Source organism: Plectropomus leopardus, chromosome 17 (assembly GCF_008729295.1).
Source record: "Plectropomus leopardus isolate mb chromosome 17, YSFRI_Pleo_2.0, whole genome shotgun sequence".
Taxonomy (NCBI): domain Eukaryota; kingdom Metazoa; phylum Chordata; class Actinopteri; order Perciformes; family Serranidae; genus Plectropomus; species Plectropomus leopardus.
Window position 1 is genome coordinate 29,631,732 of NC_056479.1, and position 23,039 is coordinate 29,654,770.

At 44.3% G+C, this 23,039-nt stretch overlaps 1 protein-coding gene across 1 annotated transcript; it reads left to right on the forward strand.

Annotated features, from left to right (window-relative positions):
- The first annotated feature begins 125 nt into the window (after positions 1-125).
- si:dkey-89b17.4 (zinc finger protein 850) lies at positions 126-18,505 on the forward strand. Its single transcript, XM_042505295.1, has 5 exons — positions 126-283; positions 6,798-9,576; positions 10,935-12,044; positions 13,099-13,958; positions 17,898-18,505. Exons 2-5 carry the CDS (start codon positions 7,010-7,012, stop codon positions 18,323-18,325), a joined length of 4,965 nt encoding a protein of 1,654 aa, XP_042361229.1. The 5' UTR covers positions 126-283; positions 6,798-7,009; the 3' UTR covers positions 18,326-18,505.
- Positions 18,506-23,039: the final 4,534 nt, after the last annotated feature.

Here is a 23,039-nt window from a genome sequence, read left to right on the forward strand (position 1 = left end):
TATCCATCTGACCGTGAGGCGCAAACCTGTGCGTGGATGTTTTTGGTGTTTTAGTTGTTTTTGGGATCGTGCGCAGGATGACGCGCAGCGATGTGCGCTCCGGCTCCGCGCGGCGGGCAGCGGCAGGAAGTATGCAGTCGGAGCGGCGGTAGAGGGGAAAGAGCCAACAACCAAAAGTCGGTGTTTGAACCGGGGGAGGAGGAGGTAAACCATGCCGAATCCGTGAAACGTGCCCATTTCTGCAGCTCCGCGCCGTGCATCGTTCACAGAGGCCGATTGAGGGGTAAGTGCAGAGCGGAAAAACGGCAGAAAAACGCGGTTTTCCGTCGACGGGGGCCGCGCTGTGTTTGTGAGATCTTTGTGTAGCTCCGGGCTAGCCCGGGGTTAGCTGCCGTGCTAACCTCTCCGCGAGCCGCTGCTGCGGCCACAGTCCCGGCTCACCGGCCGCCTCACGAGCTCCAAAATAAACCCAAACCGACTCGTGCACGGTCGTGTTTGCGCTGTTTGTCGCTTTGTTTACCATTTTCAACTTCCGTTTCACCCCTTTCTCTCATCGCGGGGGGTTGCTAACTAGCTACGTGCTAGCGTTAGCTCGGCCGTGTATCTTCACTCTCTGTCACCTAAAATCCATAATTTGGGTTTTTTGTCGGAGGCTGAACGCTTCGACGCTGCTGATATTTTCGGGTGTTTCTGGTGTGTGAATGTGTCCGGGGCTCCTGGCTGCGCGCTGCGGGCTCCCGGGTGGTGTTTTTGGGGCTACAGAGGAGCCGTTAGCCCGTTAGCATGGGGGAAAATGGCTCGCTGCTGGAGAGCCATTTTCCGATGTGGAGCGGGTGATGGGGTCTCGGGGAGAGGGGGCTGATGGCTGAAGGTGTTGTCCCGCTCCACCGGGACCATCGTGTCGGAAACACACCGGGAGCTTTCACACAGCTCCCCCCGGCTCCGGTGCTCTCCTCCCGGCCGGGCTCGGGCGTCGCTCCCCCGGTAAAAAGTGGGGAGTCGACCGAAGGAAATGTCGGCCGTGAGTCGGTGAGGATGCTCCGCTTTGTCCCGGCTCGCGGATGCGGGCTGAACCGGCCGAGAGGAGACGGGCCAAGGTCAGGGAGCCTGTCGCGGCCCTGCCGGCTCCTCTGACCCGGGTCTGCCCTCAGCCCGCCCGGGACGCGGCACCTTTTTCTGGGTTAAATGATCGAAGCTGCGATCAAAAAAGCGTCATTGGAGCACGGACCCGGGTCCCTGCGGTGTGAAGCCACCTGAGAGCCGCTCACACGCGGCGGGGGCAGCCGCGCCGCTCCGTGTTTGCGCACATTTGTCGGTTTTTTGTCGGTTTGTTTACATGAAGCTGCGGAGGAAGGAAAGAGACAGAAAGGCTTTTGATTGGCTGCTGATTCAGATCTGAGTGTGAATGAGACGCTTCATCCAAAAAATCAACCCGGATCCAAAGATTCACTGAGATTCAGTTTGTTTTTGGAAGTTTGGCCTCCGACAGAAGTGCTGAATAATACAGATACATGTGGGTTCATTAGTAAGGGACTGTTCGTTATTTATGACAGGGGAGGGGTGGTGCAAAAAAGTGGAGGGGGCATGTGGAAGTAATTATTTTTAGGGTTGGGGGGGGGCTGATGTTTTGTTTTTGAGTGTTTAAATTTTGGCTGTATATGTGGGTATTAAATATGTGTTTTGTATTCAGTTTACCATCGATTTTAAAGAAACCATGTTTTCCTGGAGGTTTGGAGGTCATGGAGAAGCTTTGGAAAGCTTGCTTTGGTGATCTTTTTTTATTTTTATCTTTAAAAAAAAACAAACATTTTGATTTTTTTTTCACATTTCTTTCAGCAGTTTTTTAGAAAAATATTTTGGCTATTTCTTTTCTTCAATTTTTTGACAGTTTATTAAGAAAACATCTAGACTTTTTTCCACCTCAAATTTCTTCTGGCATGTTTTTTCTTAAATTAAAAAACAAATTGGCATTTTTCATTTCTTTATTTTTTGTGATCTTCAAAAAACATTTATTTATTTTTTTAAAATTTTGATGATTCATATTTCAAGTTATTTATCTGTCACAAAATACTGAGTTGAATTTTCTCAGGTGATCAGTTTTATTTCTCAGAAAACTGAAAGTTTTTGACTTTTGCTCCAACAAAACTAAACGTCTGAAGATGTAAATGTGTGATTTTAATCGTTTATTGAGCTGAGACAATTAATTACAAAAACAATCGATTGATTAATCGATATTCACAACTTAAACAGTTATTTAACATCTTTGGATACTGGTTTGGATTCTGGTCTGTAGAGGATCCAGAGGAGGGTCCTTCAGGTTTGGGGGTAATTTTATGGGCCTGGAGGAGGTTCAAGGTGTCCTTGAGAATTTACAGTTTACAGTCATGGAGTAAGTGCTTGAGGCCTTTTGTGATATTCATGGAGTCCTTGAGAAAATTTCCAGGTTCTTATTAAAGGGGATTATCTGCTCTCTGTCTTCTCATCTAAAATCAATTATGTCCTGCTGAGGGTCTCTGTGGGTCTGTGAGGGTCTCTGTGAGTTTCTGAGGGTCTCTGAGGGTCTCTGTGGGTCTTTGAGGGTCTCTGTGGGTCTCTGAGGGTCTCTGTGGGTCTCTGAGGGTCTCTGTGGGTCTCTGAGGGTCTCTGAGGGTCTCTGTGGGTCTGTGGTCCAGGAGGAGGCGGTCTGTTCTCCAGTGCAGGACCAGAACTGTCCTGTCTTTCTGAGTGACTGTTTCTTGTAACTTTATTTAAAAAAATCATATTTACAATAAAAAATAAAAAAGGATATTTCAGCCAAAATATATAAAATAAAAATAAAATATTTAACAGAAAATAAACAGAAATATAAAATGAAAATAAACAGAAATATAAAATGAAAATAAACAGAAATATAAAATGAAAATAATACTAAAACATAACAAAGTAATACAACGTAAATAAAAGTCTTCATTTGAGAGTAAACAGCATTAGTATTTTTCGGGGTCTGTTAATTTATACGGTTCATTTGCATATTTCGAGTTCACATTTAGGAATTTGCAGTAAAAGAAAAAAACGATTCGAACAGGTTTTAAAGATGTTTTGATATTCGGCCATAATGATAAATGTGTTTGTCAACACGTTTTCTCGCCTTTTCTCATAACTGCTCCATTCATGACGTCCACATTTGAATTTATTTTTTTATTTCTCTTCCTTATTTGGGATGATGCAAATGAACACGGTTAGACACCAGCTGACCGATGTTTCGTGTGCGGAGGTCAGAGCTGCTGATTCAGCTTTTAGTGAAGAAAAAAACCACAAAGGTATAAAGTGACAAACAATAACGTGCGTTCAATAACAGTTACTGTGAAGAGGAAAACATTTCCGTCCAGATTTCATAGAATTACAACACAAAAAGACGCAGATATCACAGCGGTCGACTTTAAGATATTTGACATCTCTGATTTCGCTTCAGACCTTTAACACTTTTGTTAAAAACGTTCATATCTGGTGTTCATTTTATTTCAGTGGTTTGTTTTAAAGCCTTTCATGGACTGCAGCGTTTTCTGCACGTCCTGCTTACAGGTGTGTCCTTGTGCAGGTGTAAGGGCACTGTGTGTGTGTGTGTGTGTGTGTGTGTGTGTGTGTGTGTGTGTGTGTCGGCTGCAGACTGGCGTCTCGCTCAGTGTGATGCTGCTGCGGTTACAGTCAGATCAGTGGAAGATAAATTAAAGTGCCAAGGGGAAAAAACGCTATAGAAAATCTATATTTATCATAATTACGTATAGAAATTATTTTACAGAATTATTGTGAATTTTTTAGCACTTTTTCCGGGTCATCTTATTTCTTCTTTTGTTGGTCGTTGCCGTCTGCGTGTCTTTTTAAAGAAATGAAGCCACTTTGGGTGAAATGATGCTTCTGTTTGGCCAGTGTTGTTTTTTCAGGGCTGATGCCGATTTTTAGTAGTTGATGAGACCGATAACAGATATTTGGAACCGATATGCATTTGCAGTAAAAATGAAAATCTTTGTCAATATTGAGAATTTTTAATATGACAAACTTTAAATGCTTTTAGCAAATAAAAAAAACGAAACCTTCAACATCATTAACAGAAAGTTCACTGTGATTTTAAAAAGTCAAGTGAAAATTTAATTTAAAAATGAATAAAAAAAGAGCTTACTGAGGTTTTACAAAGTAAAAATGTCTCCCTTTCTTTGCACTTTGTAATTAATTAATTTTATCAGCTTTCATTAAATAAATGTCGATACAGATAATCGTCAGAGAGCCAAATATCGGCCCAATAATCGTTCAGGCCGATAATCTGCGGACCCTTTTTTTGGAGCCTCAGTAATCCCGAGGACAGCATTCAGATTAGTTTCCTATTTTTTTTACACACAGTTAACGTATTTATTTAGACTGTAGATATTTGCACTGTGAAACCAACTTCTGCACATTTTGTGTTCTTTATATTCTGTTTTGTCATTTTGAATTTTAAAATTGCTTCTATATTTTTTATTTTTATCTCTTAAGACTAAATATCAAAACTCTTCTGATTCCAGCTTGTTGAATTTGAGGTTTTGATGCTCATCTCTGTTTCCATAATCAGTCAAATGAGACTTTCAGGCTTCACTTTGGACATTTTTCACTCCTTTCTGATATTTTATAGAAACATTTAAGGGGAAATTTAATTGTTTGTACGGCAGGAAAAGTTTTTGTAAATCAATCTGTGGAGTGAAGCTGTGGAACAGTTTTAATATGGAGCTGAAATAAATATCCAACCAAAAAGCAGTTTAAAATAATGTATAAAAGCGTGATTTTAGGAGCTTATCTCAAGCTCTTTTTCTCCCAAACATGTTTCCCTAACTTTAAAAAAAATGATTCTGTAAATCTGTTAATTTATTGAAATTTGTGGAATATTTGTTGCCAAGTTGCTTGTTGCATTTTTCCTGTTTTTGAAACAATCAAAGCAGTCTGTTCAGCGTTCAGAGGTTTGAATACTTGTAAAAGGCATCTGAAAGCAGCACAGTGAAAGTGTTGTCGCTCCAGGTTTAAAGGGTTAATCTCTTCTGGCGTCGTTTATGACCATTCAGCTCCGTCCTGTAAATCCTGCTCAGCAGAGGCCGAACAACGACACAAACTCTACAAAGATTTTAATGTACCGACGTGAACTGGTCAAAGGAAACCTGGAGAGTTGTTGATGGGTCCTTGAACGTGACTTGAGAGTGTGTGTGTGTGTGTGTGTGTGTGTGTGTGTGTTCAGACGGTTGCCTGCTATAATCTGTCCAGATTACAGATTAGCCTGTTAAAACTGTCCCTCACATCCAGCAGCTTTAATCACCTCAAGGAGCCATTGATCTGATTACGACCGCTCACTGTGTGTGTGTGTGTGTGTGTGTGTGTGTGTGTGTGTGTGCTGTCTTTACTTTCTCATTGTTTGAGGCCCACAGACCGAGAGATGATGATAATAAAGAAATGGTAATAACAATAAAGGTGATAATTAACCCCTTAGGGAATGTTTGCTGCATTTTAAGCGCTTTTAATTCTTTTTTGTGATAATTGTGTGTGCATTGATGCATTCATAGTGTTTTTGCACATTTTTCATCCTGCTCACAGACGTCTAATAGAAGTCCTGCCAACATTTCTAACTTTTAGTAAAATTTTTCCTTCTTCCTGTTGTGATAATTGTGTGTGTTGATGCATGTGTCCTAAATGTAGTCCAGATTGTGTATTTGAGTGTAATCAGTGAATTTGCAGCTCAGCTCCTACAATAAGTCTAAAATACACTGTGGAAACTAAATAGTTACATTCAGACTGTTCAGGTCCAAAAATGCTCCATTGAAACCCATTCAAACTGACATTTTTGATCCCACAGCCATCAGAGCAGAAAAACAGGACTTGTATTATTTCTGGGTGTCATTCTGGGCTTTTGACTCTGAATTTGTCATTTTGACTATTTTCCACCTGATGAGGTCATTTTGACCATATTTGGCATATGGAGGAAATACATGCTATTTCCACTAGGTGACCTGTCACAGTCAATGTAGCTGCGGATCACTGACAGATCCCAGACTGGCAGTTTGAATGGGTTTCAATGGCGCTCTGAGCGTGCGTCAAGTCACCGCGCTGGCTTCCTTCGGTGGTTAGGGACTGTTTGTTATTTATGAAGGGGGGAGGGCTGCTGCAGAACTGTCTGCAGTGAGGCGGGACTTGTTAATTTTTGCTCAGGTGAGGGACATACAGCTTGAAAAGGTCGTATTTTATTGTTTATTGTTTTATTGTATTGTTTTGTTTTAAATAAAGTCACAGCTCGATGTGATTTCTTTTATGTGAGCAGTGGGGATGTGAATTCCCGGAGGCCCCATGATACGATATTACCACGATATTCAAGTTGTGATACAGTATTACTGCAATTTTAAATATGTTGTGATATGCCGGGTATTGCAATAAAAATATATTGTGAATTATAGTTACAATTTTGAACTGGCAAATTATTTCCCCAAAAGAAAACTTTGTCAATGTTTGTTTTATCTAATAATCAATAAAATAATGTAGTATTTAGTCTGCTCGTCTCATTTCAGTCATTCAGTCATTTTTTGCAGCAGCATCAAAATGTATCTATTGGACTGAAAAAGTGACTGATTTTAGGCCACCAAACGTTTAATTTCCATTTGTTATATAAATAATTTAGAAAATTTGGCATCCGTGTGTCAAAATGATATTGCGCCCCCCCCCCCCCCCCCCCCCCATTTAGTGGATTTAATGGGATGTCCTGTTTCTCTTTGAGTAACCGTCTTTTCTTCTTCTTCTCTTTGTCTCCACAGTGATACCTCATTGGCTGGTGTGACCCCTGCAGGCCCGCCACCTCCCAAGGTGGGCCCCAATTGGCTGGACCTGCACTGGGGAGAAAATGGCTGCCAGCCACCCTCAGCTGAAGAGCTAAGCCCCGCTGTTTCCTCCTCCACATCCCTAACGTCACTGTTCATTGCTGTGTTGTGAACTGTGACTCCCTCCAACCGATTCGCTGTAGAGTACTATGGCAATGCATGATATGAGTCGTGCCAAGGGTTTCCCCTGTAAAGAGTGTGATATGGTTTGTCCGAGTACTCCAAGTCTTCTAGAGCATATGAAAGCACATTATCAGCAAGAAGAGAACGGACGCTTTGAGTGTGAACAGTGTGGCCGAATTTACAAGCACGCAGCAAGCTTAGCTAATCATAAAAAGTCTCACGAAGTGGGTTCGTTCCAGTGTCCCGTTTGTACGCGTACGCTGCCCAACGCGGTAGCTCTGAAGAACCACCTACGTATCCATACGCTGTCCCCCAGTAGTGCACACACAGAGGAAGAGAGCGAAGAAGTACCTGAGGAGCCGGGCCACGACGAGAGGGACTACGGCCTCGCCCAAGACCTCTCGGACGGGTTTGGGCGCTCCCATTTGAACAATAGTGGTATGGGACATAGTGTCCTGCAAAGCCACGAAACAGACGACCACGGAAAAAAAGGCTCTCCTGAGTCCGACGACGCCTGGGACAGACCATTCAAGTGCGATCAGTGTGACAGAACCTACCGGCACCACGGTAGCCTGGTGAACCACAAGAAGTGTCACCAGCAAGGAACTTTTAAGTGCTCTGTGTGTTTTAAACAATTTAGCAACCTGGCTGCCCTAAACAGCCACGAGAGAACTCATTCGAAGTTCAAGGCCCCCGGGGCATCCATGGTGAGCAGCAGCAGCAGCCTCCATGGCACGGAGCGCAGCAGTGTCACCCAGTCAGCCCAGAGTGACGACACTGCCTCCTGTTTCTGCCACCTGTGCCAGATAGCTCTGCCGAGCAAGACAGACTTTCAGGAGCACATCCTGCTGCACAACTCAGCCTCGCCCTCCCTTGGCCTGCCGCGCAGTTTCCCAGGCATCATGCCTCACAACCTGAGTGCGGTTCGATCCCCGGCATACACCCCTGCCCTGGGAGACCCTCTGCCCCTGCCACCCCTCCCCAGTGACAAAAGAGGTCCCTATGACCCCATCATGGGCCCTCCGGTCAACAATCCCATCTACACATGTGCGTACTGTGGCGCAGGGCACCCAGATCTGGAGACTTTGAAAGTCCACTATCTGACCCATGATCCCCACCCTGCCTCCCATGGCCAAGACAGTTCCATCCTCAACTCAGACACGCTCACCTCTGGATCCCAGGGCTCAGTGTCTTCTCCCTCTGGAGGCCGTGTGCCCCAGGCCAACTCTCCAGATGATGGAGAGCGGCGCTTTAAGTGCGGGGAGTGCGGCAAAAGCTACAGGCATGCAGGAAGCCTGGTCAACCACAAACGCTGCCATCAGACAGGCCACTACCAGTGCACCATCTGCTGCAAGCAGTACCCTCACCTGGCAGCGCTGCACAGCCACCTACGAAGCCACAAGGGGCGTCCCTCCAACCAGGCAATTAATAACGACAGCAGTGATTGGCTATCACCAGAGCCACTAACTCTGGACTCCCAGCAGAGCTACGTCCAGGAAGGCAGTGGGGCCACCACTCCAATCTCACTGCCAGGAAACCTCGGTGATGCCGCCCACTTTGTACCGGATGCTGGCCACAGCAGTGGGTTGGACTCTCTTGAGTTCCATGACCGCTTCGACGGCAGCTCACTTTCCCAGAGCAACTCTGCTCACCGTCAGGCTGACAGACATGTGTGTGCCGACTGCGGCGAGATGTACGGAGATGTATCCGGCATCAAATCGCACATGTGTCCCCGTCGTGGCCAGCAGCCGCAACAGCAGCAGAGCAACATGTCCAACGGTTTCATGGGGAACATGAACTACCATAGCTCCAGTGGAACCTCGCTGCCCGCTGGAAGCTCCAGCAGCCTGAAGGAAGGCAGCAGCCAGCGACAGTACTCCCAGAGCGGAGGCAAGAGAATGGGCAGCAACGACAAAGACGATGATGATGATGGAGAAGTGTATCAATGTTCGGTTTGTGGCAACCACTACGCTAGCCTCAGAGCCCTCAGGAGCCACCTGCGTAGCCATGCCAACAACCCAACAGGGCCAGGACCTTCCAACCTGGAGCAGGAGTGGAGGATGATCTGCTCCACCTGTGGCCAGAGCTTCTCCAGGAAGCAAGACCTCCTGAATCACCAGTTAGTCCATGGCCCCCAACGACCGGACGGCCAGCAACAGGGTATCGTAGGCAGCTCAGCTAATGGCAATGACAAGATGGACGGACGCAATCACATCTGTGTTGACTGTGGCATGTTTTTCGCTGATCGCCACCACCTGATCACCCACCTGTGCCCTGGAAAGAATAGGGCAAGTTCGCTGAGCAAGCAGGGCCTGAACGGAGCCAAAGGAATGTCTGGAGGAGATGGTGTCGGTGGTGGAGTTGCCGGAGGAAGCCGTGATGTCGGTGGAGATGGTCGCAGGCCTATGGTTGACCAAAGTGACAAGCCCCACAAGTGCGACCAATGTGGGCGAGGGTACAGACACCCCTGCTCACTCCTTAACCACAAGAAATCCCATAAGACCGGAGTTTTCCGCTGCTTGGTGTGCCAGAAACGTTACTACAATCTGCTGGCTCTCAAGAATCACCAAAGGACCCACTTTGATCTGAAGAGGTAGGTCCCTCATTCTGTCCATTTTCAATTTGTGACATGCATGTTTTGATTATATCTGTATTAAGTGATCTTAGTCTACATTTCACCATATCAAGGTTGCATTACCTATGTGATTGTGATGTGAATCCTTGATATAGAAGCAGATAGCTTGAAAGAGGCAATCCAAATTTATTTATAAAGCACCTTTAAAAACAAAAGAGTTGACCAAAGTGCTGTACATCAACTAGAAAAAAACTAGAAAAACCAATAGTAATGAAAATAGTAATAAAAAGTAACTAAAATATGGCAAAAATATAATAAGAGAGGATTTAGTATTAGTTTTATGCCTCTGCACTAGGGGTAGTTGAGGAAGGAGGCTGAATTTATTCCAGTTTTCCGTTCACCCATTCTCTTGAACATGATTTTGAACATAATTCGACTTAAGAATAAACTGATACATTTTTGGTGGTAAAAGATCACTGTGACCTCATTTGTCTCATTCTTGTAAAGGTGGTATCTCAAGAAGAACAGCTGGAGCAATTTTTTAAAACTTTGGCAAAAATGTTGTGGATTTAGCAACAAACTGAATGGATTTTGGATGGTCAAAAGTCAAGGTCACGGTGACCTTGCATTCGTTCGAAATTGGTATCAAAAACTCCTTGAGGGGATTTCCTCAAATTTGACGGAAAACCTAAAAAAGGCCTTACTGAACTTTCCTCAAATTTGGCACAAATGGCCACTTGAATACGAATGAACTAAACGAAATCTAATGGATCATCAAAGGTCAAGGACACAATGACCTCATAAACCACATTTTCGGCCAGAACTAGAGAATTATTACACTAAACTTTCACATAAATATCTATCAGGATAAAATGAAGTTCTGACATTTTAAATCCAAAAGGTCAAAGGCCAACTTCACTGTAACATCATGTTTTCAGCATCATATCACAGGAACAGAGGGGGAGACATTTGGACAGATACTGAACTGGTGACTCTAATCTATTAACTGTTCTGATTGTAGATATCTTATGTCTGTGAAGCGTCCACGTTGTCTCAGACATGGCTGACCTTGATTAATTGTAAGAGAAACTGGACTGGTGCGTGGAGGCGTACAACCATAAGGTGGTAATTGTAGTTGGAAAATGTTTTTCAGGGTAGACATTCTGATTTTTAACTGCACTGAGTCCATTTGTTTCCAGATATGTTGCACATTGTGCCAGGACTGCCAACCTTATTAGGGTCTTGACTTTTAGGCAGTAATGTAAAAACCAAAAGCCTCCACAAAAGGTCATGTTTCATGTCACCACATAGGTTTAAGTTTATAATTGCCATGCATTTACAGAGACTCTGTTGTGTTTTCTTCGTCCATGCTGCAGGCACAAGTGTGAAGAATGCGGCAAGGCTTTCAAGATCCAGAAGCAGCTGATCAACCATCTCCGTCTGCACGAGGAGCACAGAGCCAAAGGTCTGGTTCGGACCGGCCCCAACGGATCCCGCTTTCAGCAGCCTGGCCCGTCTCAAATGCAGACTATGAGGGGAGAGTCATCAAAGGGCCAGGCAATGGGCATGAAATACAGCCATCAGGGGTTCAAAAAGCCCTACTCTTCAGCAGGAACCTCCAGACCCCAGAAGTTTGATCCAGCTGAAAGTGGACGGCGGCCTTTTGCCTGTGAAGAATGTGGCAAGACATACCGCCATGCTGGCAGCCTGGCCAATCACAAGAACCTTCACAAAATCGGGGAGTACCACTGTAACGTTTGCAACTCCACATACCCCAACAGGCTGGCCATGAAAAACCATCTACGCCTCCACTTTGCCCAGAAGAAGCACAACTGCCAAGAATGCGGCAAGGGCTTCCGCACCCAGAGGCAGCTAGCTACCCACACTACAGCCGGCCTGTGCAAAGGGCCGCAGGGCCCTGGGGCCCAGATGGATTTCGAGTGCGACGGCTGCTGTGAAGGCTTTGCAACGGCCGATGAGCTCGCAGCCCACGACTGCCCAGCCCAGCACCTGCCTTCATCCTCTTCCACCAACAGCTCCACCAACATCAGCATGGAGAGGAGCTCTGTGGACCTGGACTCTGATGAGAGACCCTACGCCTGTGACCTGTGCAGCTGTGCCTACAAACACGCAAGCTCCCTGCTGAACCACAAGCACACCCACAAGACGGGCAACTTCCGGTGCAACTTCTGCGACAAGCCCTACACCAACTACATGGCGCTACGCAACCACATGCGCATCCACACGCAGCGGAAGAAGCACATCTGCCACACGTGTGGGAAAGCCTTTCGGCTGGCCAGGTTCCTCCGAAACCACCAGAAGGTCCACGAGGAGGGCGCCACCCCCTTCGGCTGCCCCACCTGTGGGAAGAGTTTCCAGGGGAGGTCCGGCCTAGCCAGGCACCGCTGCGGGGACAACCAGGTAGGCATGGAAGTCAGGAGGAAGGCCACTGCACCCACGGGAGAGGGCGAAGAGTGTCGGTACACGTGAGTTCTCGTCAGTTGTTTGTGATTCTTCGAAGTTGAAAAAAAATAGTGAAGATAAATTTAGGTCTCTACGTGTCTATTACAGGTATATGATCTCCAATCCGGCTTCCTTGGGACCATACGCGTGCCGGAATTCGGATTTTTCTGAAGTTTGGACAAATTGAATTAGTGGAGAGACCAGATAAGTCAACCCCGTTTGCTTTCAGTTAGCATATATCACACACTTGAGTTTTTTAGGCTGCCTTCATGTTCAGATGTTTAATTTTCATGCTTTGTTTTCTCAGCAAACTTTGACACAGATTTGATTTAAGTAGTATTTTGTGTGTAGAATATTAAAGTATTGATGTTTGTTCCTTGCCATTGTAATGATTTTGACTGTAGTCTTTGTTTGTGTTTGTTTTCTTTAGGTAGTGTCATGATACTGGCCAGTTAATAGACTAGAACATGCAGTCATGTGATGGGGCTTTTTGCATTTTGATGTCACAGGGAAGATTAGGAAGTATTTGGAGCTAGCTGCACTGCACATGTCTCGAGGTCATTACTCTTTAACAGTTCCTACACCCACAGTGGCAGAGGTTCTTTGGGCATGTTTGAGTCAGAACTTAGTAATCACCCAAAAGAAGGCTGTGACAGAAGGTCTTTGAATAGTTTCCAGATGTGTCCATTTGTGCAGTGCAGGGAGCAGCAGATACCTCCCAGTCGTCCACATGAATCCCAGTTGTTTGTCCCATGTCCCTCCCTCCCCCACCCAGCAGTCCTCTCCCAGATGACCTTTGTAGAAATCTTAACTTTAGATGGTACACCACTTTGTAGTAGTCTTCTTAAAAAAGCTTTAAGCCGGATTTCAGATCATATACCTGTATGTAGCATCTTAGATCATGAATTGTAGTTAAGGTAATTCTAAAGAAAAAGTGGTAACCAGTAACTGAGATTAACTTTTCGTAGCATAGTGTTATTAAACTACCATCTTCAGTTATTAATCTCCTGTTTTCTTTCCCTCCCCCTCCACCCTTTGTTCCTCCCCCCTTTTTTTTCTGTGTTCGTCTCTGCACAGATGTGATCAGTGCGGCCGCTCCTACCGTCACGCCAGCTCCCTCCTCAACCACAAAAACACCCACACCGTCGGCATCTACCACTGCGCCGTGTGCCTCAAGACCTACTCCAACCTGCTCGCCCTGAAGAACCACCGCCGTATCCACTCTGAGACGCGGCGCCATCGTTGCCACGACTGCGGCAAGGCCTTCCGAGTTTCTTCCCAGCTCTACAACCACCGACGCGTCCACCAGAAGCAGCGGGAGCTGACCTGCCGGTCCTGCCAGAGGGCCTTTCCCACGCAGGCCAGCTTCAGGCTCCACATGGAGATCACTCACGGCCAGGCGCCGCAGCCCCGCCAGCCCAGACCCCAGCAGCCCCGACCGGGGGGCTCCCAGGAGCTGGGCTGGGGGTCAGGCCTGGACCTCACCTTGATGCAAGAGCAAGGACTCGACCCCGGCAGCATGGCCAAGGCCCGCAGCCGTGGGGGCCACAGTGAGGTCATCAAATCCCATGTGTGCGATCAGTGTGGGCGGTCCTACCGCCACGCCAGCTCCCTGCTCAACCACAAGAACAGCCACAAGACCGGGACCTACTTCTGCAACTCCTGTCAGAAGGAGTTCCCCAACCTGATGTCCCTCAAGAACCACCGTCGGATCCACACCGAGCCCAAACGTTACCAGTGTCCAGACTGCGGCAAATCCTTCCGTGTCTCCACGCAGCTCATCTGCCACCGCCGCATCCACACCAAGGAGAAGCCGTTCTCCTGCCAGCAGTGTGACAAGCGCTTCTCCTCCAAGTCCAATCTGAGGCACCACATGAAGGTGCACTGGAGCGGCTCGACGGCGCCCCCTCCCATGGCCCATGCGCCCAACTTCCTGGGTATGCCCGGCGGCCCCTTCATATAAGCTAAGGGATGAGGGAGGGGGGGTTGGGCGACACTTGGGGAGGTGTGAGTGTGTGCGGGCGGTGGGGTGGGGGGTGCAGTCACTTGCCAAGGTTTCTGGAGGTGCCAAACTGTAGCTCTTCCTCCTCCTCCTCATTTTCCATGTGTGGCTGTGGTGTGTGTGACGGTGCTCAGACTGAGTCCTGCATGACAGAACTGATACACAAAGCAGGAGGGACGCTGTACACACACACATGCACACACACACCAACGTCTTTCCTGAGCTGAGGCTTCCGTCACAGACGTCCCCCCGAGGCGCTGGTTGTAGAACTGTCCAACCGTCCCTCACAGACTGACCGACAGGCAGACGTGGACTGTAGACAGACAGGATGTGGTTTTGTATAAACTGCATGGACTTCACTACACCTGCCTTAGTCCCTGCTGCATGTTGCCCTGTATCGCTGAGCTGTTGAACCCTCCTGCGGAGCGCTGATGCCTCCGGCGGCTGCAGCGACTCAGCTTTACGCAGACTGTTTGGCTCGTAAAGACTGACGAGTCGTGTGGTCGAGACTTGGTTGAGCTGCTGTGAGCGTCCTGATGAGAGCGCCAGGAAGTCTGATGCTTGTTTTCGAGCCATCTCGTCCATTTCAGTCCCAGGAGCTGATTGGTGTTGCAGTTGGTTTCTCTGTTTTCCGCCTCCATCCCAGTTCTGATGGTGTTCGTAGGGAGCTTTGTCTCTGAAATCTTCTCGTGGCCTTTGTCACAATGTTTTTAAACCATATTCTGAACGAGTCAGCCGAAACCAAGTGTTTTTATTTGACCAACGTGCAGGTGCAGTAAAGACAGACATAGAGCTTTGGTTTGTTTTTCCGTTCTTTGTCTCGGGATGGTTTGATGGGAGGTGGCAGTGACCTGTTGGAGCTTTGAGGACTGAAGACGGGACGCTTCGGTCTGCTTTAAATGTGTGTGTGTGTGTGTGTGTGTCTTCTAGCACCAAGACAAGCTTCATATTCCTGTAGCTTCCAAACAGAACCGACGCCTCGTTCACACAGACAGATTCAACAGCACCTGCAGTTTGAGTTCAGCATTAAATGTTTCTACACGCTGAGCTCAAATTGTGTTCGTCGCCATAGAGCAGTTCAGTTCCTCGTTTGTGTGTTTCCGCTCTTGGTACCTTTCACCTCTCCGTCTTCATTGTTAGAAAGCTCAGAAGTGCGAGATTGAATAACTTTGGAGACAACTTGTTTTTAGTCTTTTAAATGTGTGTGGGTGTCCTTTTTTAGCGTTCTGTGTCCCCACTAAAAATTCAAAGGTTTTTTGCGGGTCCATGAACGCAGTGCAGGCAGAGCTCTCTGTGAGTTCTTTTTTTCCCTAAGCAGCAGTTTGAGTTTAGCATTAAAAGTGTTGTACACATTATTCGGCTAGAAAATTGGGAAAACAATCTGAACTCAAGGCCCCACTGCCGTAGCTTTTACCTCATTGTCTTCATCGTCAGAAAGCTAAAATCCAAGATTTAGAGAAAGAAAAATGTAATTTCTTGTTTAAGAACAAAAATTCAAGCAACCTTTAATTTTTAATTTTTTATCTTTTGTTAAATGCATGTCCCTTCTCTAAATTCTTGTGAGTCCTTGAGCGCAGGCGTTCTGTTGTTTGTTGTGGATAAATAATCTATCGATCCATTCACAGCTGATCAGATGGATAGATGAGAGGAGCAGCTGTTTGTGAGTGAAAGCAAACTTTTAGTCTCAGCACAATGAACGGTTAAGTTTCCCTTAACTATACCCGATGTTCTGCTGGTCCGTCTGTGCCCAGAGTACTCTCTGCAGTCCGACAGTACTGTAAGTACAATTTAAATTTCTTTACGCCCAGGTTGCCTGTCAAATTGTGGGAAGTCGTTAACTGAAGATCCGTGTGTTCAAACCTGTTAAATGTCGTAAAATCGAAATCGCAGAGTTTTGTGGTGCTTTTAACGTGAGGCGGCAACTAGCGATTTCATCGGATACCGATTGATCTGTAGAGAAAGAGAAAAGCCTGTCAAAATATCCCAAAGCCAAAAGTGATTTCTTCCTGTTTTGTCAGACCAATTTTTCCAAACCAAAAAAGTATTAAATTTTCTACAAAGTCTGGTGGACTTTGAGTTTTACGGAGATAGATTTGTGTCATTATTACAATCCATGTGTTAATGAGTAATCTCTCAATATAAAACAATTTTCACAAAAACACCAAACATATGAATTCAAAAATATTTTGGAAATATAAATATGCTCACATCGGCGCGTTAAGTTAATGTTTATAAAGAGGATATATTTCAATCATTTTTTTTCTTTTTTCGGATGTCTTAAAGAGACAGACCCAGTCGGTCCTGCCTTGTTGTCCTCGGCGTGTTTGAATCTGTGTGTGTGAACCTGGAGGTGTCCCGTCCGTCCGGCCCTGATCTTTGTCTGCAGGCTAAAAAAAGGTAAAAGACCCCCCCCCCCCCGCGCGGCGGAGTGAAGCCACACAGTGAAGTAAAGTAAAAGTGTACATTGTTTGATCCTGTATTGTAATCGTACTTCTGACTGTATTCTCTGCAGCACCTCTTTTCTAAGAAGGAAAAAAGATGACAGATCATTGTAGTAATGCATTTATTTATATTCTGATTATTATTATTAACACTTGTAATGGACGGCGCTAGTCTTTAGGATGTGTGAGCTTAGAGCTGTGTTGATGTAACCCCCCCCCACCCCGTGATTTCCCTCCCAACATGCTCTGTCGTTTATCTTCTGCGGATGATTTAAGTTTGTACCAAATTAAACAGATGCCACTAATAATCAGATTAAAAAACATGATTATGATGTTTTTATTAAAGTTTAAAACGCTATAGTAAAGAAACTTGCAAAAACCGCTAAAAACGCAATGAAATAGCATGTTGAAAAAATGGCAGAAACGGCAAGGCTATAGTATGGAAAAATGTCAAAATATGACATGTCCCAAAAACAGCTAAAAACACCTCAAAACAGCATAAAATATCCTGCCGTGATACGCCATAGCAGAGAAACTTGGCGTGATTCAATTTGGCATGTCCAAAACTTGACTGAACATGCAAGGTTATAGTATGGAAAAATGTAAAATTATGACACGTCCCAAATCAGCCGGAAACACCTCAAAACAGCATTAAATTACGTTCCGAATTAATTCATAGTAATCACACACACATCAAAAGAAGAAGTGTCTTTACAACTGAAAGGTTTATTAAAGTACTCACTACACAGCAAAACTTCTCCTAAAAGACTACAAATGAATGAGTTTAAAAATCAGTCGGGATAAATGATGAAACAGTGAATACAGCAAAGACACAAAGTGACTAAAATAACTAAATGAACAACAAACTCATAAATGAAGCAACAATAAAAATGAGGGGATGAAAACCAGTGAAGAACTCAATTAGGTGTGACATCTGGACTCGATCAGCTGCGCTGAAATAGTGCACGATGATCAAGCAGATGAAAACTTAAGATTAAAGAAACCAATCAAATCAATCAAATCGACTGAATGTCAAGCATTGATCATCAGCAGAGAGGCAACTTATTCCATAAAACACTGAAGGAAAAGATAAAGAAGAGGCCCGATCAGAGAATAACCCAGAATTGTATTAATGTGAGATCCTACCTGAGGTCTAACTCTTTGTGTCATTTAAGAGCATCAACCCCAAAACGGCACAGGAAAGATCGTTTCACCTTCCTCAGAAGTTTCGATGCCGGGGAAACGGTTCGCTCTGGAAAGTTGCAGTGTGTCCTTTGTGAGGACCCTGGACGGGCAGCTCGGTTACGTTCGTGTGGTTCCGGTGCCTGGCCCCGGTCGCTTTGAACGTTGCAAACTCGGCTTGACTTTGTTTCCTCCATCACTTTCTCCATGAACAGATCTGACCTAAATTTCTGTTGTTTGTCTCCTCACAGATCTGAGTCCGGTGAGTTCGACCAGCAGCTCCAGGAGCTTTGTCTGCGATCGGTGTGGCCGGTCCTACCGCCACGCGAGCTCCCTGCTCAACCACAAGAACAGCCACAAGACCGGGACCTACTTCTGCAACTCCTGTCAGAAGGAGTTCCCCAACCTAATGTCCCTTAAGAACCACCGTCGGATCCACACCGAGCCCAAACGCTACCGTTGCCCTGACTGCGGCAAGTCCTTCCGTGTGTCTACTGCGCTCGTCTGCCATCGCCGCATCCACACCAAGGAGAAGCCGTTCTCCTGCCAGCAGTGTGACAAGCACTTCTCGTCCCGGTCCAACCTGAGGCACCACATGAAGGTGCACTGGAGGGGTCCGCAACTGTCCAGAAGGACATCGTCTGCCTTCCTCAGTGTCCAGTCCAGACCGTTCATATAAACGTCCAACCTCGATGGTCTGACCAGGCTTCATGATGGTGACCACAACAATGTGGACAACAGGAAACCTCAGATCAGTGTTCAGATCTTATCAAGAAACAGAATACCTTAAAGTCAACCTGAAGACGTCAGGCTGAACTTAAATTACCACCAAATTTTGACAGCTGAAATATTCAAGCTGAAAACAAAACGGCTTTTATCTGCTTTGACACTTCCAGAAAACGAGGAGTCCTTTCAGGCCTCCACAAGTTGCAAATGTTGCAGTTATCTTCTTGACAATTAAGACTGCATTTATTCAGACTGATGGCTAAAAAGGTAAATTACCGATGATTGAAATAAAGCAGTAATTTCATTTTCCAGGTTTTATGGGATTCAGACCCGGATCTTTGTCTCCGTTCTTTGCGTCCATGCTGATGATGAACAGGAAACATGGAAACTTAAATGTCGTTTGTTTGTTTGTTTCTCTCTATTGACGGCAAATGCTGCTCAGAATCTGTGAACACTTTAAAACACTGCCAGCACCAGACTTCTGGGTTCCCATTGACTGTGGATGGGTAACTGAGAAGCTGGAAGTCTGCTTCCATTGATGCTTACAGCCAGCATAGGTGGATTATGGGTTTTGTAGTCATAAAACATGGTGCAATGGCTCCATTCATGTAATCATTGTTTCTACATTTGAGGTTTTTGCACTAAAGTCACAGGAGCAACTTTTCCTCGAGTCCCGTTGTCTGAAGTGACTCTGCAACTCCTCTGTCACCATTATCTCACTCTCAACTTTTACTTGACATTCATATGGAAAATGAACACCCGGCTCTTGGTATCAAGTCTGGCACTTATTGGACTCATCCACCACACTTCCCACCGGTCCAATCAGGATTTTCCAGTTTCTTAAGTTTTGTTGCTGGACAATGAATTTCAAACTGATGCCATGCCGCTGCGTTGTGCACTGATGCCACTTGGTGGCATATCATACCAGCCAAGGATGGCTTTTTCCGTGTTTTGTTGGTGAAATCACTGACCAGCCGGTGGTATTTGATGATTTCGGAAGAAGACTGGATTTGTTCTGTCTTCACATTTACATGATCTATCATGATGTTTTTTTCTCAAATTTTATATTTTTTTTAAAAACACAATCTGCCTAAAGTTCAGACCAGGTGGATTCGGACAAGGGACTCCGAGTCAGTGGACTTCTGCGTCTACATATTACACTCCAGGTATCCTTCTGCATCTGCTGTTTACATCTGGGATGTTGCTACCATGGTGTCAACTCAAGCACATGGTGTGATGATGCTGCATGTGGTTATGTTTGGGCAACAAAAGCACATGGCAACCAACGCTGGGACGTCAACAAGCGCACATGCCTGCACGGATGGTTAGGATTAGAGGAAGGAGGCACATGGTAAGGTGTAGAAATAAAACATCACCTTCAGATGGGAAGTAAAAACCGGACTCCTGCATGAAAGTCCAGGGTTTGTTGGATCCATCCACCGCCCTGCCCACCTTATAGGGACCTTCGTGTCCTTTAAATACATCATGGCTGGCAGCATTTCAACATGATGTTATCCAGGGTTGTATCATGCAAATACGACAGGTTCCGTCCAGCTGCGCTCTCAACTGATGTCGCCTGTCCGCATGTCATGCTGCTGCAGCAGGTCCTGTCCAGCCGTCCAGCAGCACAAAATAACACTGCAATAGGTTCTGCGTATCGTACAGCCATGAAAGGTGGCTTTTGGCATTGGGATCTTATGCCAAAATCACTGCAAAAGCAGCTGTATTTGATGACTTCTGGATGAGAACAGGCTGGACAAAACTCTCAGATGTAAAAATTGCAATTACACGAGACGTATAAATGAGGAGCCTCTCCAACATGTCAACATGAACTTCTGAGGAAGCGACATGTCAGCGGCTGACGACCTCGACGGTGTGTTCAGGATTCGTGTCACGGCAGAGACTCAGACTCTCTTCACAGCTTTCCTTAAACTTCTCACAAACTTTACAGCAGAAGTGGAGACAAACTGACTTCCAGACCTGCAGGACGGCAACGTAGACAAACACGACGACATTAAGTGTTTCTGCGCTGACTGTGAGGTTCTCATTGGTTCCTTGTGGATTTCTGTCATAGACAAAGCTGATGTAGGGAGCCATGCTGTTTTGTCTCTGAGGAAACTCACTCAACCGCCTGTCGACCAGCAACGCCACACAAGTTTCCGCCTGTCCTCTTCACCTCTTTATATTAACCCTTCGCCTGTCCTCTTCACCTCTTTATATTAACCCTTCGCCTGTCCTCTTCACCTCTCTATATTTGTGTATTTTCTGACTCTGACAGATAACTCACCTGATAGATAGTAAAAAGTTTCTGGTTCAAACTGAAGTAGAACTTTAGGAGGTGATGACGATCGTGTGTCTCCTGCTTTCACTTGGATGCAATCTGCAGCTGTTTTTAACATATTGTTAAATATATATTTTAGATGCTTTAGAACAGGAGCGGAGGTGTGTAGATATTATAAAACGATGAAGAATTAACATTTTGTGACTTGTTGAAAAAGAGACAAACAGCTGCAGTCATTGTTGCAGCCATTTTGTGTCCTCAAAATTACACTTCTACAACATGATGTTTGAAATCTGTTTTTTTTTTTAAATCTAATGTTTTTAAATTTTCAAACTGACTTAATTTGAGTAAGTCGAGGTAAATTTGTAATGATTCAACTTATCTTCTCAAATTCAGTCAACTAAAAAAATTTAAGGCACTAACTTTTTAAAGTTAAAACCAAGAGGTTCTTTTTTTTTTTTCTTTACAGCATAACTATTCTCATTCTCACTCTCAAACTATTTGTTTTAACTTAAAAACGTTAGTTTCTGGGCTGCCTTCAAATTTTAAGTTTCCTGGATTTGAGAGGATTAGTTGAGGTAATTTTTCTATTTTTCTTCTCAAATTCAGTCAACTTAAAAATTGAAGGCAGCATACACACTAAATTTCTAAAGTTAAGACAAATAGTTTCTTTTTACATTGAAAATGTGAGTCTGATAATTATGAGATTATTTTGTACTTTAAGAAAATCTCATTTTCATAATGAGACTTTATCACATTTACAAACTTTCTTACAGTTACCAAATATCTTTTCTTAATTAATAAAATAAAAATATCTTACTCAATAGAAATCATCAGAAGTCACTCAGATATATGCGGACATTTCCTTGTTATTATCTTCTACCTGCAAACTCCAGATAATAAAAACTTTAATTTCTCTGAATTACAAGATTAACTATCCAATATTACATCCATATCTTACAATGATTTAAAAGATCTCAAAAAAAGGTAAAACATTATAAGAATACTGTTTTTTCACATATATTTGGTCATGAGGAAAAAAAATCTCCTACAAAGGTAATAAATAATAATTCTAAATAATAATGAATAATAATTACTGGTTCCTGGTAGTGATTGACTAACCTTATCACACATAAGGAAACTATTTAGCTCAAAAATCACATGGAAAATTACAAATTTATTTAACTTGATAAAATGTTTGGGTTTTTTTCAGTCTGACTGATCTAGTTGATTTCAGTTGGGGATGCAAAATGGCGCAGTAGAAAGTGACGTGTAGAAACAGTAGCAGTAGACTGTTGGTGCTGTTTGGTTAGATGATGTGTTGTCAGTGTTCCTCTGTATCATAAGCTTTGTTTTATATACCAAACAAATAACTGTAGAATATCTTCGTTTCTCTCTGATGAAGCGACGTTATGGAGAGAGGCGACTCAGAGACGGTTTGAAAGATTAAATCTGCCGCCTCTCTCTCTTTCAGTTATTCTTTTCTTCTTGGTGGTATTTATGTCCTCTGCAGTTTTTAATAAAAACACTTAACACACTATGTGGTTTGTTTTGACTCCAACACCGTCCTGCTGATACTAATACTCTCTGCAGCACCAAAAATGAAATAATCCGCAGCTGAAAATAATCTCCAAAAAAACATATGTCTGATAAAAACTACGTTGTGCAGATTTGTTTTTGAACCCTTTGGAACCTCCAAAGACAATGACCAACTTGGCAAAAAAATGTTCCACAAAATCAGAAAAATAGTCAAATGCCCTCCATCTGCATCACCAACGGCACACAGCGATTCAGCCTCGATGAGGCTTACACAGAAAATACGCACAGATTAATTCTCCATGTCGTTTCCACTGAAACAGTTTCAACTGATGAATGAATATATGCATTTTAATTGCTTGGTTGTCTAAACGGCTCTTTCCTGGAGAGGTAATTCACCCACAAACAAACAAATAAATAGTGATGCACGATGATGATTATTTGACCAATAACCGATCATTTCTTTTTGTTTGTTTTTCAGGGTATGAAAGGCTGAGATGTCGACCGTACAGATGAATTTAACATTAACTCTGATCTAATCAAATATAACTGACATCACTACAGATTACACAACAGAAACAACAACAGGTCTGACTCTTAAAATGAACATTTTGTTTTCAAATGAAATGCTGACAATCTGTCAAATCAGAATAACTGCAAAATGTATCACTCAATAAAAATGTAAAAGCTTTTATACAACCAAAAGCCTACGGCTGCTTAGTCTGTGTATAAAACACTGATGAATACAGACAGACTGTTGTGACCTCCAGAATATTTTGTGTTTTAAATCTAAAAACAATGAATAAATCAAGAAAAAGAACAGATCTTCAGCTTTCGTTCACAAAAAAAC

What these genes read in the sequence shown, in the direction of transcription:
- si:dkey-89b17.4 (XM_042505295.1), top strand. Translation starts at nt 7,010, where the DNA reads ATGGCAATGCATGATATGAGTCGTGCCAAGGGTTTCCCCTGTAAAGAG. An exon ending in ACCCACTTTGATCTGAAGAG is followed by an intron (nt 9,577 to 10,934) that starts GTAGGTCCCTCA and finishes TCCATGCTGCAG; the next exon opens with GCACAAGTGTGAAGAATGCG. An exon ending in CCATGCGCCCAACTTCCTGG is followed by an intron (nt 13,959 to 17,897) that starts GTATGCCCGGCG and finishes GTCTCCTCACAG; the next exon opens with ATCTGAGTCCGGTGAGTTCG.